Below are 17,711 nucleotides of genomic sequence, written 5' to 3' on the forward strand. Positions count from 1 at the left end.
ACACCTGCAAAGGACCACATGGTTGAGAAGCAAAGTAACTAACTCTCTCTTAACTGTTTGAAAAATTTACGTTTTCACTTGCTCATACGCATGTCCCAAAACATCAGGTCATTTGGTACAACCACTATAAAACATGGAAAATGTTGTAATATTTTTAAAACTTGTACTAAATATAATATCTTTGATTGTCCTTTTGATAGCTAGCAATCTAACTAGCTAGCTAATCAGCCTGTTAGCATTGTTTGAAAAATCGTCATTCGGTATAACCAAAAGAGAAGTGAAAACAGAGACAGGGGTGGTGATGTGGAGACTAAACAATTGTCTTGACTTGTCTCTTTAGGTTTTCATTAACTTTGCCATGGGGAAAACGGACACAGATGCACCAGAAGCCACTGAAGGATCTGACATTGACAGTCTAGACTCATACAATACGTTGGACTGATGAAATACTTGCACATTATGACATTCAATGAACCTCAAAAAAGAAATTAATTTAATACATATGAAATCTTTTATAGACTTTATCATATTTTGGTGTTGTGATTTTTGAATAAAGGCAAAACAATCTGTATTGTATTGAATAATAAGTCGCCAAATAACTTATAGATAATTATTGAAGATTAGTATGAAGAATTATGTGTATTCACCTTCCTTCTGCTCTTCCAAATATGGGTTCAAATATGGATTGACATTAAAGGACCTTTTTATGGATTTTTTTTTGTTATTTGTATCACCTCAAAGTTAAATATGCAGAAAGTCTACATTAGTTTACATAGTTTGATGCAAATTGATTAGTCTTTCATTTGCCCTCAAACAAATTTACTGTACCTTATCAAAGGAAATGAGTAATTTATTTACTAAGTTTATTGAAATTTTACTAGCTCTACCAGATATATATTATATATATTTTAATCAAAACAAGTAATTTACATGAACAACCAACAATGTGTTACTCAATACAGAATTAAATATGTATGCAGAGGGAAGAGTCCATCCTGTTAAACTGCTGGCTGCATCGATGCAGCTCTTGTCTAGGGTTGATATAAATCACAAAGACCTTTTTGGCTCCCAGATATAAATGATTCTTCAATGTCTGCACATCTTCACTCTCATTAATATTTTCTCTGAAGGCACATCTCTTGTGCAAGAATGTACTGAATATTTCATCGGCCCTTTCCTCTGTCTGCTTCAAGGCACAGTTCCTCTTTTAAAAATGTACCAAGCTTATTTTTACATTAAAGCTATTTTTCACATGCAGTTGTTGAGTGTTTGTCTTATTGAATGTGGTGCAATTGGTTCTTTATATCATGAGTTGAGATATGCAATTTCTTTGCATAGAATATTGAGCACTATGGAAGTGATGAACTATCTGATGTTCACTCGAACGGCATTTCAGGCATGTTTTCTTTATCCTCTTTACACATGAGAACAGGTAAAGTGGGACACTTTGTGATAATTTGTCACGTGTAATTTTAAAATATTTCAAATGACTTAACCCCTCACACAATGGCATTTTAATAGCTAAATATCTTCACCACACTAAACAGATGGATTTTTAAAAGGAAATTTACAAAACACATCTTAACCTTCTAGACTGAAATATTATAGGATATATACAATACCAATGACTGAGACGGAATACTTTAATTTTTTTCAGAACGTTTTGGATGATTTATATTGACGTTTTATTCTCTATTAAGTGAAACTATTAAATAAAAATAAAGGAAGGAAGGCCCTTCAAACTGAACTTCATAACTAAAGCCCAGTTGACCAATCAGAGTGTAAGTTCGCCAAGCTGAGCTCCTCCCCTTCACTTCCCGCGCTGTGTGCAAAACATTTCTGTTTAGAAATGTTGTGATCGGTCTCTTTCTTGGTATGGATCAAGAACTATCATCCTGTCATGCAGTCAAAACCTGTGACATTTACCAGGACTAAAAAGGCAGTTTCACAGTTCTGAAAACTTCTGTGTTCTAAATGGTATGCTTTAGCTTCAAAACGAAAGCAGCTCGGGCATCCTGGTTCTGTTTTAACACGCCAAAAACTTCGTTTCTGTCAATTCAAAGTCATTTTAGCATGATTTTGCAGCTCATCTCTCAGGAGAGAGGCGGTAAGCCTTGGATTATATTACCATATGCTTTGCCAGTAAAGTAAATGAGTAAATTACTGCCTTGTATTGATTCGCATCATGCATATCCGAATATACAGCTTATTTATGGGTGGCAGCTTTATTAGGTCATCATGATTATCTCTTTATCAAATAAACATATTTTTAAAACTGTTATAATTTCATATATGTAATAATCATATTCTTATATCTATAAATAGATTAGTATATTACACACACACACATACAATGTCATATTGTTTACATATTTCAAAATATGCACACACATATTATACACACACACACACAAACAACGATCAGGCATAACATTATGACCACCTTCCTAATATTGTGTTGGTCCCCCTTTTGCTGCCAAAACAGCCCTGACCTGTCGAGGTATGGACTCCACTAGACCCCTGAAGGTGTGCTGTGGTATCTGTCACCAAGATGTTAGCAGCAGATCTTTTAAGTCCTGTAAGTTGCGAGGTGGGGCCTCCATGGATCGGACTTGTTTGTTCAGCACATCCCACAGATGCTCCATTGGATTGAGATCTGGGGAATTTGGAGGCCAAGTCAACACCTGAAACTCGTTGTTGTGCTCCTCAAACCATTCCTGAACCATTTTTGCTTTGTGTCAGGGCGCATTATCCTGCTGAAAGAGGCCACAGCCACCAGGGAATATCGTTTCCATGAAAGGGTGTACATGGTCTGCAACAATGCGTAGGTAGGTGGTAAGTGTCAGAGTAACATCCACATGGATGGCAGGACCCAAGGTTTCCCAGCAGAACATTGCCCAAAGCATCACACTGCCTGCGCCGGCTTGCCTTCTTCCCATAGTGCATCCTGGTGCCATGTGTTCCCCAGGTAAGCGACACACACGCACCCGGCCATCCACGTGATGTAAAAGAAAACGTGATTCATCAGACCAGGCCACCTTCTTCCAATGCACTGTGGTCCAGTTCTGATGCTCACGTGCCCACTGTTGGTGCTTTTGGTGGTGGACAGGGGTCAGCATGGGCACCCTGACTGGTCTGCAGCTATGCAGCCCCATACGCAACAAACTGTGATGCACTGTGTATTCTGACACCTTTCTATCAGAACCAGCATTAACTTCTTGAGCAATTTGAGCTACAGTAGCTCGTCTTCCTTCACTCCCCACGTGCATCAATGAGCCTTGGCCGCCCATGATTCTGTCGCTGGTTCAAAACTGTTCCTTCCTTGGACCACTTTTGATAGATACTGACCACTGCAGACCGGGAACACCCCAGAAGAGCTGCAGTTTTGGAGATGCTCTTACCCAGTCGTCTAGCCATCACAATTTGGCCAAACTCGCCAACTTTGTCAAACTCGCTCAAATCCTTACCCTTGCACATTTTTCCTGCTTCTAGCACATCAACTTTGAGGACAAAATGTTCACTTGCTGTCTAATATATCCCACCCACTAACAGGTGCCATGAAGAAGAAATAATCAATGTTATTCACTTCACCTGTCAGTGGTCATAATGTTATGCCTGATTGGTATGTGTGTGTATGTGTATATATATTTTATTCACCAAGGTTGCCTTACATTGATAAAAATTACAGGAAAGACATTTATAGTGGTGCAAATTGATTAAAATATGATTAATGATTTTTTATTTCAAATAACTGCTGTGCAGATCTGTATTCTAGCTATTTTATTCTAGCTGTCAGTTTACTAAAATATTCAGATGATATTTCATCTCATTCTTTCTGCAGCATTTCCCACACAGCTGTTTTTGGCACGTCTCATGGGCCTTCAACATCTCAAACTTACATTCACCTTCCCATAATACTCTTTTCTAATAATTTACCATCGAGTTCATAAGTTATTTTTCCCATTCTACCATTTTCTTCACATTTGCCAGTTTCAGATGTGGTTTTATCTTTGAAAGTCTTCTTAAAAGGCCAGCGTCTCAGTCTTCTCCTCAGTGTTTCAGATGAAACTGGTGTTTGGTGTGTACTGTTCATTGAAGCTGCCAGCTGAGCGTCTGTTTCTCAAGCTAGAGACTCTGAAGTCCTTGCCTTCTGCAGTGTTGTGCATCTGGGCTGTCCACTTCACTCTCTGTCCTGGTTAAATACAGTTTACTTTCTTTCAATCAAGGCAGTTGTATATGTGATAGCCTTTATCTCTCAAATGAACAACAGACCGATGGGCTTCTAGAGAAACAGCCCTTTTTGAAGCTTGAGTTTAGGAATGCAGGTGTGCTCAATACTCAAAACAGTGACGTTGTGTTGTGTTTCTACACTTCATTAAGTAGGACAGCGTTTTTAAATTCACTAAAATAATAAGAAAGGATTCTTTAGTCCTAAATGAACACATTACAATGGTTTCTTAAGAATGGGGTAATGTTGTCTTAGACTGCAGTATTGGCTGCTCATAATAGGGCTTTTCATCACAGATTAAAATTGAATAACAAAGACATTTCAGACAGGAATAATACTTTGTTTGCAACTTAAGGAATGGTGTTTTTGATCAGTTAAAATTTACCTTGGTTAAAAGAAGTATAATTTTCTCAAAAAAAAAAAAAAAGTCTTGATGATTCTTAATGTTCTCAGATCTTTCTTCTCAGCCATTTATTTTTATGTATACATATAAAGTTTGGAATAGTTAAGATTTTGTAATGTTTTTGAAAGAAGTCTCTTACAAATTTATTTGATCAAAAATACAGTTAAAAACAGTAATATTGTGAATAATTTTAAAATGTATTTTATTCCTGTGATGGTAAAGCTCTTCAGTCACATGATCCTTCAGAAATCATTCTAATATGCTGATTTGGTGCTCAAGAAACATTTCTTATTATTATTATTGAAATGAGTTGTGCTGCTTGTTTTACCACTAAAAAGTTTTGACTAAATTTTGTTGAAATGTATACTTTTTTTCAGCAAGGACACATTAAATTGATCAAAAGTGACAGTAAAGCATTTTATAAGGTTACAAAGGATTTCCATTTAATTGCCATTCACTTAGCTTTTATCAAAGAATCTTCAGAAAAATGTATCAGTTTCCACAAATGTTAAATCGCAAAAGCGGTTTTCAACAATGATAATAAGAACCATTATTAAGAATTGAGACATTCTTGCCATCACAGAAATTGCAATTATTACAGAATACAATTATTTTAATTTCACAATTTTTTTTTTTTTGTTCTGTATTTTTGATCAAATATAATATATATAGTATACACACACACACACACACACACACACAAAACTAACTTTTTGCCACAACTGCTAATGTCCGGTGACTTAAGAAAATTTACCGGCCATGAAACTGCTTTTACAAAAAAACAGGCACCACAAATTTAGATACCAGTGAAATTTCATGATACCACAGCTAAAACTACTAGCATAACTAATATAAATTTAAAACATTATAAAAGACAAATAAAAAGTCAGTAATGGCACAAACAAATACAACAGAACAAAGACACAAATGAAATAAACTGTGCTTTTCAGGTAGATTGTTCAGGTAGGTATAACAGTAGTTTTCAGGTAGGCTACAGTAATTTAATAATGTAATCAAATGTAAAATAATCACTGCATAGTCTTCACTATATAAATTAAACAGTTTAATCCTTATTAAAGTTAAAAAAAAAAAAAGTAATTCGCACAAGAGCTGTGAGTGATTTGTCTTTTGTTGTTTGATTAACAATAACAACATACAGCAGCAGGATTATTAGGCTGCTGTCGCTTTAAGATCTGCACGGATCCAATATAGGCTACTGATACTGTACTCGTGTTTTCTTTCTCAACTATTTATGTTCACTTAAAACATAACCGACTATGTTTACTAGGATACTTTGTATGAATTTGTTCTTTTAAAGGGATAGTTCACCCAAAAATGAAAATTCTGTCATCATTTACTCACCCTCAAGTTGTTCCAAACCTGTATGAATTTCTTTATTCTGTTGAACACAAAGGAAGATATTTTGAAGAATGTGGGAAACTGAACAGTTTTGGGGCACCATCGACTTCCATAGTATTTTTTTTTCCTACTATGGAAGTCAGTGGTGCCCCAAAGCGGCCTGGTTACAAACATTCTTTAAAATATCTTCCTTTGTGTTCAGCAGAACAAAGAAATTTATACAGGTTTGGAACAACTTGAGGGTGAGTAAAAAGAATTTTCATTTTTGGGTGAACGATCTCTTTAAGTGCAAAAAGATGTGAAAGAGAGCTCAATTCAGTATTTGCGCGCTGTCTGAGACACAGCTTTCTGGGTGCGCGCTTCGGATGTTTGCGCACAGAAAGCTTGAATTTGCATTCTAACATTGCATTGTTAGAATTCATAAAAATGTTACCAGCTAACTGGCAATTGACAGTTTCATATACTCGCCAACACCAATTTTTACTTTCATTTGCCGCTTGGCGAGTGTTAATTTTACAGGGCCTAAAATTAACACACGCCAAGCACCAAATGCGAGTGAAAATGGGTGTTGGCGAGTTGGAAAATGTACAATGTATGTAAAATGTACATTTTAAAATGTCTTAAATTTGCATGTGGTCTGTCCTATAGGTCTTTTGCAGCACCTCATGCTGGTGATGGTCTTGCTTGGGTGAAAGACATTAACAGACAGCTCAGTAATATAACAGAGATATTCTGCAAGCTGGAGTCCCTCTTGAACCCATCAGAGTCCTCAAGTAAGACAAGACCTTCACATCATGACATCAAGCACCCAATTATAACCTTAATACATGTATATTATTACATTCCTGAATGTAATGTACCGAACACTTTGAACTTCTTCAATTGATGTTCTTTTTTTTTTTCAACACACAAATCCCCAACTGAACTTTGAGCTTGATAATGACTATAATTATGCAATGTAATTTTCCATAGTAGCTCTGGTGGTTTCCTCCAAGCTGAGTTGAAGCTCAGGGTGCTGTTGCCGATGGCAGAGAGATGTGCTGTCTGACAGACAGGTCTGTGCCTCAGGGGTCAGGGCGTTTAGCGCTGCAGAGGAGATTGAGTTGGTGGAGAGGTCATGCTGGTTCAGTCATGCTGGTGCTGTTGTAGCATCAAAGACAACAGCTAGGCAGGAGAAGTGGATAAAACCAGCGAATAAATGTGCTCATTACACCTTTACACACCACACTCTGCTTTAGCTCTGCCAACATTATAAGGTTAATGTCAGCAGGGGACATTTAGCTACTACTTAAAATAATGTCAAAGCCCACTGTTCTTTCAAAGGTTGCTTTTTTGAAGCGTAAGGGTCAATGACAAATAAGGAAGTCTCAGATGATAAAAGGGAGAAATCTTTTAAAAATAAATGAAACTGCCAAATTCATATATATATATATATATATATATATATATATATATATAATGTATGTATGTATTTTTTTTATTTTTTATTTTTAGTATTTACAGATGATTGTACTATATACTAAAAATAGTGCTGAAAATAATGCTGTATGAACCATTTATGTTAAATATGGTCTGAACAATTGTTTGGAAATTTGAGGAATTGTACTGTAGTAATAATAATAATAATAATAACAATACTGTAATGTGCTCAACATTTTTCAATATTTTGCTTCCTGAGATGACTATTTTTTTATTTGATGGTGCAATGTGATTCTCTTTGTTTAGCCATGGCCACTGATGCCATACAATCAGAAGGGAGCTCTGTCTCTAAGAATAAGAAGAACGTCAAGATATGGTTTAGCCCAAAAAGTCGCAAAATACGTTGCTGTATCGAGAAACCCGCTGGATCAAACAAATCAAATGGAGTCCAGGGAAAGGAAGCCACTTCGTCCAAACCTAAGGACCTGTCTGTCTTCAACTTCACCTCTTCCTCCCAGGAATCTGGCTCGTCCAGCCCTCCATTGCGGAAGGCAAATAAGAAAACAAAGAAAAAAAGGAGCAGCCAAGTCTACAGACAAGCCAGCGGTGGTCAAAGCCTCACAACACGGACTCAAACTATGCAGGAATGTAAGAGGCTGAAGCTAGAGGCTATCAATCAGCAGTGGACCTTAGGAAAACAAGCTGCTATAGACAAGAACGATGAAGAGCATGAGAAAGTGAGCTCTGGAGATGACGACAGGAGGTCCAGAAAGAGAGTTTCTTTCCTTTTCCCTCGCAGCCAGCCTGAGGAGACTCATAAGGCTCCTCACCAAGGAGAGAATCAAATTCCCAGTCCCAAAAAAAGCATCCTAAGCAATATGGAAATTGAAGACAGTGAAAAGCAAAGCTGTGCAACTTTGAGTTCATCGTATCATGATCAACAGGTTGAGCCTGTCACTGATATCCCACCAGAATCAAATGAAAATGCTCCAGGGCCTTCTCAGCCTTCCCTTCCCAGTGTTGGTAAGAGAACAAGAGAGAATCAGGACAGTCAAGGTCTGCAGAGTATGCCAAAAAAACCCAGAAATTCAGGATGTGGGAATAGGTTATCTAGAGAAGGAACTTCTTCAACTGAAGACCACTCTCAGAGGACATCCAGACAGTCCAATGGGAAGCAGAATGTGAAGCCAATCACACCAGCTACCTCTGACCTTAGGAGGAAGTCTTCCAGTGTGAGACACAATCAGACAAGTCCCTCTTTCATGAAGAGGAACCACAATGGAGAGACGCCACTGCACTTAGCTGCCATAAAGGTTTGTGTTGATTTCCACACATTAGCTTGTTGGCATCTGTCTAATTTGGCTAGCTTCTGACAGATAAGTTTGTGTTAAAATAGTGCTTCAATACAGCTTTTGGCATCAAAACATGTAAAATGTTTTCTTTTCCCTTTTAAAAGTTAAAGGGGTGGTTGATTATGATTTCACTTTTTAACTTTAGTTAGTGTGTAATGTTGCTGTTTGAGCATAAACAACATCTGCGAAGTTACGAAGCTCAAAGTTCAAAGCAAAGGGAGATATTTTCTTTTAAAGAATTCTCTGTTTAAGGACTACAACAAACGGCTGGTAGGGACTACAACAAGCTTCTTCCCGGGTTAGTGACATCACTAACCCTAAAATTTACGTAAACCCTGCCCCCGAGAACACACAACAAAGGGGTGAGGCCATGTTATTGCAATACAGTATGTAACACAAATGCAATAGCATGTCATAAAAGCAAGATGACAACATAAGTTATAATTAAACTAAACTATACCTGTTCTATTTTCATGCAGCATATATTCTCTGGCTCTGTGGGATCTTACAACAGTTCCCACATGAGCGATTTATAGATTATCATGACAGAATATGCTAATCAATGACTTTAAGATAGTTAACTCCACATCAGCTACATAAATTCATTAACTAACCATTCAGAAACATCCAGTTGCATTCTACATGTTGTCACTTCTTCTTGAGTCTCCATCATTGTCCGACTCCAGTTTGAACATAAAAGGCTGAACAGTTTCTGACATTTTCAGTGAGTCGGTAATCAGCGCTGCTAACACAAGCTCTTGAAACTCCGCCCTCTTCTTGAGAGCAGCAGCTCATTTGCATTTAAAGGGACACACAATGGAGCGTTTTTGCTCACCACAAATTTAAAATGCTAAAAAAAATGATCTGTGGGGTATTTTGAGCTAAAACTTCACATACACACTCTGGGGACATCAGAGACTTATTTTACATCTTGTAAAAGTGGCATTATGACCCCTTTAAGTAGAAATGCACATCATATTGGTACCGTATTGTTTTTTTTTTTTTTTAATTAATTGTTTTTGGCCAATATTTGATAATTGCATATTTGTGCATGCTCATTTCCCCTATTTTTTACATTAGATTACCTTTGCCATTATCTTTATCTAAATGCTAATAATTTAATAACACTGTTCAATGTAATCATTAGCAAATCTCAAAATGAATATCATTTGTCATTTATAAATATTTTTCATACTTTACATTATAATCTAATGCATAAATTGACTTGTAGCAATTAAAATGTTTAATTTTAGTTTTTAATTAAAACAAAATATAATAGTATGTATAAATAGAATACATTTTAATATCTGCCATTTATCTTTATGGCCACAACATGAAAATAATTATTATTAGCTTAAAAGTATTGGTCAGAATTTTAATAATATGCATGATATGCATCCCTATTGTCACCACATTTTCTGGGAAAAAATGGGTCAAAATTGCATTTTTGAGAGAAGAAATGATAAGTTGCATCGGTGTAAGCATTTTGTTATTACTTCAAAAATAATGTAAAATACAGGTAAATAAAATGAAATGTTTATAAACATTATAAGCACTAAAAACATGTAGTAGTTCTCAAGAACAAGATTAAAAAATATAAGTGTATCTATATATCTGTCTCTCTCTCTCTCTCTCTCTCTCTCTCTCTCTCTCTCATATATATATATATATATATAAAATTATGCTCCTAATCTTGCCTAACAAGCACAAACTGTGTAAAAAATGAATGTGAGGAGAGATAAAAACTGAAACCCAAGAGATGAAACACTTCTGTACAACTATGTTGACCAACATAACATAATTGGCTGAATTCAAAATACATAGTTAATGATTTTTGTTAAAGAGAATTTTGTCTGCTTGTTTGTCGTTAATTTCATTATATAAGTTGCAGGATGTTTCAAATGATAAAAAATGCCACTCAAATTCCAGAATATATGGCAAGGCTATATTTTCGAATTTTGAACAGTCACAATTGTATAGCTACTTTTTTATTATTTAAACCTAGTATTTCCTCCCTGCTGTCCATGTCACCAATTTGTGCGTCATATAACCAGCAGTTTAAATCCACTATTTATTACTACACTTATTTTCTTGTATCTGAGATTGTTCTTTGTTAGTATTCCAGCCTTGAGTCACTTTGACCACTTAATGATTGATACTAGGTCAGGTTGAGTGTAGTTGATCAATATCTACTACTGATCTTTTGATCCTCGTCTTCTGTACAGGGTGATGTGGAGGAGGTCCGTAAGCTCCTTGCTCTGGGAGCTGACCCCAACTTGAAGGACAATGCAGGCTGGACACCATTGGTGAGCGATGAGAACTCGCACACAATTCAGGATAAATATTTTACACATAACAGCCTTGTCTCTTGTTCGAGGTTGTCTGGGCTGAAATTGGTTGGAAAGCTTTTCCTTGTATGTACAGTAATGTATGTTATCCTAGCAGAACGCTGCATGTTCAGTGAATACTCAACTGTCTTGATAGATAATGTAGATTTCACCATTGCCTTTCCATGTTTGTGGTAGTCTTTAAAATGTTTTATCCTGTATATTTTCATTTGTTGATATCGTTTGCCTTGCGTTCCATTTAGTTGATGAAGTGTGAGATCAATGTAGCTTTTGCATTCAGAAGTGGTAAAATAAAATATGAACACTTATAGGAAATAGTGCAAATTCTGCATCTCTTGCCACATGAGCAGGTTTGCATTCACTGACAAGGCTCAGTATTTCAGAAGTGACATAATTCCACAGAAAGTTATTAAATTAAACCATATAACATAAATACAACACAACAAGCACTACTATTATGAACGGGGCAAGTTGTCACAAGAGCTGTATCTCATAACCTCTGTTTAAATTATGTTTATGTTTAATGGCAGTTTCCATTGTGAAAACTTACTTTTATAGACAATGCTTACCCCATATAGACAAAAGGTTCATGTGTTTTCAGTGAACTGTGTCTTTCTTTCCTGAGCAATACTGGTGGAACTGTTTATACTGTAGCTTTTTTTGTAGCCAAGACTCTATGGTTTGTGCCTCCACAGAAATGTCCTTTTAAAAAGTAAACATAGCCTGAGAAATATTCACTGGAGTAAAAAAGTGTGATCCCTAGATCTGGTCCCTTATATTGAATTTGTACTTTATAAATGTACTTTACAGTTTAAATAATATATCATTATTTCTTTCACATTACAGTAGGCTACTGAGAATTGGGAAAAGGAGTCTTAACAGCTGAATCATAAATTTTCTATGAAAAACCTTTCAGAAATGGAATAATGAACTGCAGCATGTTCTAAGTTTCTTAAAGAAAAATCTCTGCAAATGTATAACTGCATTTTTATATATATATATATATATATATATATATATATAAAACTGTCATAAATTCCACAGGTCTGGCTGAAAGGCCTTTGCCAAGCTGTTGATTTGGGGGAATTAATGGGTCCAAATTATTATAATAATGCTCTCACTCTTACAATCGTTCATAATATGACAGAACATTGTTATTTGTGCTACTAAGGTAATTACGTATTATAATTGTGTTTTGTTTTTGCAGCACGAGGCTTGTAATCTCGGTCATCTGGGAGTGGTGGAGGAACTGCTTCAGCAGGGGGCGCTGTTGAACACACCAGGCTATCAGAACGACTCTCCACTGCATGATGCCGTGAGGAACGGCCATATAGCGGTGGTCAAGCTCTTGGTTGAACGAGGCGCTTCCCAAAGTGTTCTGTGAGTACTTGACTTCACATTCTCTCACCTGATCAAAAACTGAACCAATCAGGTTTGGTTGGAGATAAAAGATGTCAAAGAAATTTCTGTTGAAATATGGTATATATATACACCACACACACACACACACACACTATATATATATATATATATATATATATATATATATATATATTAGGGCTGTCAACATTAACGCGTTAACGCATGCGATTAATTCAAAATCCTTAACGCGCTAAAATAATTTAACGCATTAAGCGCAAAAAAATTACGAAAGCATGTGAAATTGCATGATAACGCAATTTGCATGACGCAATTAGATGATCTTAAAGTCCATGCTGATTATATCAGAGATAGAAAAGAGAATTATTCATCCAGTGTCTGTTTCGCTTTAAAACTCTCTGTCATATTCTGTCATTGTATCTGAAGAGCGCGAGCCCTCCCACATCGCTGTTCCTATGGCCAGATGATATGAAAACTATGTTTCTCGGCTGGATAAAGCAAACCAGCTTCTTGCTATGAAAGTTTTGATGGATGAGGATTGCAATCAAAGTAAAGACGATTGCGGTGATGTACAGGAGTCGTACATTAAGCACGTGTGAGTCCGTTGTATTGATGGGCAAACAAATAATGCATGAGCGCTCTCGACGCGCTGATCGCACATTCTCTTTATACACAGACACATTTCAGTACATTCACGTTGTTCACACTTCAATCTGATGGTTTACTTTGCTGGATATAGGCAATGATGGCAAAATGGACATGTTAAACAAGATAAATGATTTATGCTTAATTTCACGATAAGCGTGCGTGATTAATCGCGATTAAAAATTTTTTTATCTATTGACAGCCCTAATATGTGTATATATATATATATATATATATATATATATAATATTAGGGCTGGGCAAGTTATTGCGTCATTATCACGTTAACGCATTAATTGATTAACGCTGACGATTATTTTATCGTGCATTAACTCAGTTTTTTCTTACTATTATTTTGAAAGTCTGTTGCTTACAGACAAACAATGGGTCACAGGAGGGGTTGGCATCTCATTGGATTGGATTGAAAGCGTCTTATATGGGGAAGAATGCTTGATTACGGTGCCGTTGTCTGTTTTAGCTGGCTATACTGCCATCTAGTGGTAGCAGGCGTGTCACCAGATCCACAAATCTTACTCGTTGCACGCACAAATCCTGATCTACATTAATACAAAATCAAAGTTTTGTATTCTCAGCTATGCTTTCTACTGAACATAGACTGTTTATGCTGCTCCCTGATAAAAGAAAAATGTTTCTAATAGTACCTGTTCAGAAAAAAAAAAGATTTCTAAATGTTAACTTGCTGTTGTTTGGAAGGTGCCTGTTACAATGTTACGATCGAGGCTCTCTACTCTGAGCATAACTTGTTTTCCTATAACAAACTAGACAAAACGTTAATGCCCTGGCAGTGGCAAATAGCTTTGGTTTTATATTTAATTTTATTACGTAAATGTTTAAGTTGAGATTTACAATAAATATTTTAACTGCTACTATGTAAAGGGATTACTGCTGTAAAAAAGCACCATATTTATGTTTGCAAACCAAATGTTATTGCACCTTTGTTCATATAGCAGTACTTTTACAATAAAAGTGCGCAATACATAACTTTTGAACTCATTATTGAATTTTACGCATAATGCAATTTAATCGCAGACAAATCATGCGATTAATCGCAATTAAATATTTTAATGGTTGCCCAATCATATATAGTACAATCAATATATAATTTAATAAAATCATATACAAAGTTATGGATATATTAGGTCTAATCTAATTAATTACACTGTGTGCGATTAATGGAATTAATCGCACATCAAATTTGGCTGAGAAATTACCCCCAAAAGAAAATTTAAAGTCATTGTGTTAAATGAGAAGAGCATCAAATAGACATTACAAAAAGTAGCTTTAGAAAAATAAAATATTTTATTTGATTCAACATAGAATTTATTACACATAAGCTTTTAGGCTTCAGTGGCCATGAGGGTGAGTAAATGATGACAGAATTTTCATTTTTGGAAAATATCTTTAATGGTTTTTTTTTTTTATTAATATGGAAATATCAATTTTTTTTTTTAATGAAATGATCCTCTAAATAAGAAACTAAAACTGCCAGTAAGGGGCGGTAAATGTCTAAATGAGTAAGTCACTGAGTTGTTCATAAATTTATTTGATTCGTTCAAACAGCTGATTCATTTAGGAATGAAGTAAATGGCTCTCTTTATGAATGTTCCATTGAATCATTGGGCCTGTTTTTGCACCTTCATGCATTTTTACTGATCAGATAGCTATCTGTTTTTTTTTTTTTTTTAAATCAGTCCCGTTTACACTTGGCCACATAAATGCATCTCCACAAAACGGATATAATTCCGATCTTCAATTCCCGCGCTATATGCAAATTTATCATGTCAATGTTCATGTCAATGAAAGCAAAAGAAATGCTTGCATTTTATTTATCATCAGCTAATTTCAAGCTCAAAAATTTTCTTGAAATAGAAACCTTTTGTAAAATTATAAATGTCTTTATAGTCACTTTTGATCAATTGAATGTGTTCTTGCAGAATATAAGTATTAATGTCTTCAAAAGAAATCTTACTTAACCCAAACTATTGAATGATTGTGTTTTACAGTTTCCACAAAAATATTAAGCAGCAAAAACTACATATATACACTACCAGTCAAAAGTATGGACTGTAAGGACTGTTTTTGGAAAATCCAGTGAAAATTTTTTCATTTGAAATGATGTACACAAACCAAAAAATAGGATATTTTCATTTCAGTTCACATTTATTTGTATAGCGCTTTTCACAAAACATATCAATTTGTCATAACAAATAAATACATCTAGCATCAAACTGTAATCAAAACAAAACTAATACTGTTAAATGATGAAAAGTCAATATATCTACATTTGAATGAGTCTCAGCACTATAAAGATTTTGCAAAATCTCTACAGGTTGACGCACATCTACCGTCGCATGGTATTCCATCATATATACTGCTCAACCCAATTATGTGATGGTGTTTTATTTTGTCATTTTATATGTGCATATCTTGTAACTGTGTTATGGTGTATACCTGGTGTAGAGATGTTCGGGAACTTCTGCTCCGCTTCTTCCCACATGCCCTTTATCTTAATGAACTCTATTTCCCCAAGATTGGCAGTGAACCCAGATGCACGAATGCTCATCCCGAGAGTTCTCTGCATGCGTCTCTGCGTCTCTTTTTGTCTGTCTGCCCTTTGTACATTGATTGACTAGTGCTGTGCTGTACATTGGGAGAGCATAAAGCATCAGCAGATTTATGCTTCGTTAGTCAATGGTGAAGTGAAGCATCAGCTCTGTCATAGAAGCACTGCACAGAAGCAATCCACTCCTGTCAGACATAATCAATCACTTTCACTCCTTGCGGTCTGGAATCGGAGCAGTGGGGCTATGGGGGGAACTGCTGTGGGCAGAGCCTTCGCTGTAATGTGTTGTATGAATTGACTGGCACATCCTTGCTGTACCAGCAGTAATCTTTAATGCTTTTCAGATCTGAAAAGACGCTTCTTGAGGGACCATGCAGGTAGCAAGTACAAGCAAGACAGAGCCGGTAGTTCTGTTCCAAAACCGAGCGAGCTCTCTGCTGGCTACATAAGCAGCACCTAACTGTCACAGAACCTAATACGTGACTGATTTGAATCGTTCTGCATAGGCAGCTACTTGCAGAACATCACACAAATAGCACTTCGTATAGGAGTTTGATGATAGCATGTTGGTAGGCTAATAACAAAGTATAAAAATGCATGGCACTCAAATAATAGGTAAAATAGTCAATGCTTAATATATATTACAATTTAAAAATAACTGTTTTCTATTTTAAAGGGGTCATGACATGAAAAATTCTGTTTGCCTTTTGACATATAAGAGGTCTTTGTACTATTAAATCATCCTGCAATTTTCATAGCTTAAATCGTTCTCATTATAAACAAAGCAAGAGCAAGACATCAACAAATAGATATGTATCATCACACCGTAGACCCCGCCCACTGGCATTCATTCGCTTAACAGCTGACATTTGCCTACACTGGATGTGAGTGTCTCATCAAAAGCAAATATAACCCATTGTAATCATTGACGCATTAGATGCACTTAGAGCTGCACAATTCTGGATAAATTGAGTTCCACAATTCTGAACAGACAAAAACTAAACAAAATATCATAATTTACTTGAGGTTCTGACAAAATGTTAATTGCTGCAGTCTATTTAAAAATGTTTAAATTTAATTACTGGATGAATCAGCGTTTTTAAATGAATCTCTTGCATGAATGATTAAATGACAAATACATTTTTTTTTTTTAAGCCACTTGTCGCCACCTAGTGGTGTAACAATGTAATCGATACAGTCTTTATTTGAAGTGTCAAGTTACTTTCAAAAGGTGATTTGATTTGCTCTATTTTGATAGGTACATCAGGTAGACATCAGTGTTTATATCTAAACTATAAACTTCTCTGTACTACTTCGGTGATAATTCGAATATTTGTAACCATTCATGATAACTGCTTTCTCTGGGTCAGTGGCAACGTGAACACAGATCTTAATGTTGATTTTGTCAAAGGTTTAATAGACACAGGTGAATTGTAGGTGTTTTAAATCAAGACCGCGATCTTTTAACAATTAATCACGCAGCTCTAGATACAGTATACAGATGCGCTTTCAGTTTCTGTACCTGTTCAGAAAAAAAAAAAAAGATTTCTAAATGTTAACTTGCTGTTGTTTGGAAGGTGCCTGTTATAATGTTACAATCGAGGCTCTCTACTCTGAGCATAACTTGTTTTTCTATAACAAACTAGACAAAACGTTAATGCCCTGGCAGTGGCAAATAGCTTTGGTTTTATATTTAATTTGATTACATTAATGTTTAAGTTGAGATTTACAATAAATATTTTAACTGCTACTATGTAAAGGGAATACTGCTGTAAAAAAAGCACCATATTTATGTTTGCAAACCAAATGTTATTGCACCTTTGTTCATGTAGCAGTACTTGATTGTTAAAAGACCGCGATCTTTTAACAATTAATCACGCAGCTCTAGATACAGTAAACATGCGCTTTCAGTTTCTGACATACTCCACGCACTTCAGTCTGTCGACAACAGGACAAATGGAAGAGTGAAAGTACGTTCTTCCTGACACGTCCAG

General features: G+C 35.7%; 2 protein-coding genes across 9 annotated transcripts in view; both read left to right on the plus strand.

Moving 5' to 3' along the window:
* The window catches only part of abca12 (ATP-binding cassette, sub-family A (ABC1), member 12), an 82,414-nt gene extending 81,157 nt beyond the window's left edge, over positions 1-1,257 (plus strand). For both annotated transcript variants that reach the window (XM_051906537.1, XM_051906538.1), the window contains one exon: positions 341-1,257. In XM_051906537.1, coding sequence (XP_051762497.1) covers positions 341-442 — 102 coding nt within the window. In that variant the 3' untranslated portion in view covers positions 443-1,257. The remainder of the gene's footprint in view (positions 1-340) is intronic.
* A 544-nt stretch (positions 1,258-1,801) lies between these two features.
* bard1 (BRCA1 associated RING domain 1) overlaps positions 1,802-17,711 on the plus strand; it is a 32,927-nt gene continuing 17,017 nt past the window's right edge. Inside the window, exons 1-6 of one of the 7 annotated variants that reach the window (XM_051906555.1) lie at positions 1,802-1,977; positions 6,639-6,763; positions 6,963-7,045; positions 7,716-8,722; positions 10,987-11,067; positions 12,317-12,489. In XM_051906555.1, coding sequence (XP_051762515.1) covers positions 7,718-8,722; positions 10,987-11,067; positions 12,317-12,489 — 1,259 coding nt within the window. In that variant the 5' untranslated portion in view covers positions 1,802-1,977; positions 6,639-6,763; positions 6,963-7,045; positions 7,716-7,717. Of the gene's footprint in view, positions 2,108-6,638; positions 6,764-6,962; positions 7,046-7,480; positions 8,723-10,986; positions 11,068-12,316; positions 12,490-17,711 lie in introns of those variants that run through there. The other 6 variants (XM_051906553.1, XM_051906554.1, XM_051906552.1 and 3 more) reach the window with 6 other exon arrangements.

This window comes from Ctenopharyngodon idella, chromosome 9, assembly GCF_019924925.1.
Source record: "Ctenopharyngodon idella isolate HZGC_01 chromosome 9, HZGC01, whole genome shotgun sequence".
In the NCBI taxonomy this organism is placed as follows: Eukaryota; Metazoa; Chordata; class Actinopteri; order Cypriniformes; family Xenocyprididae; genus Ctenopharyngodon; species Ctenopharyngodon idella.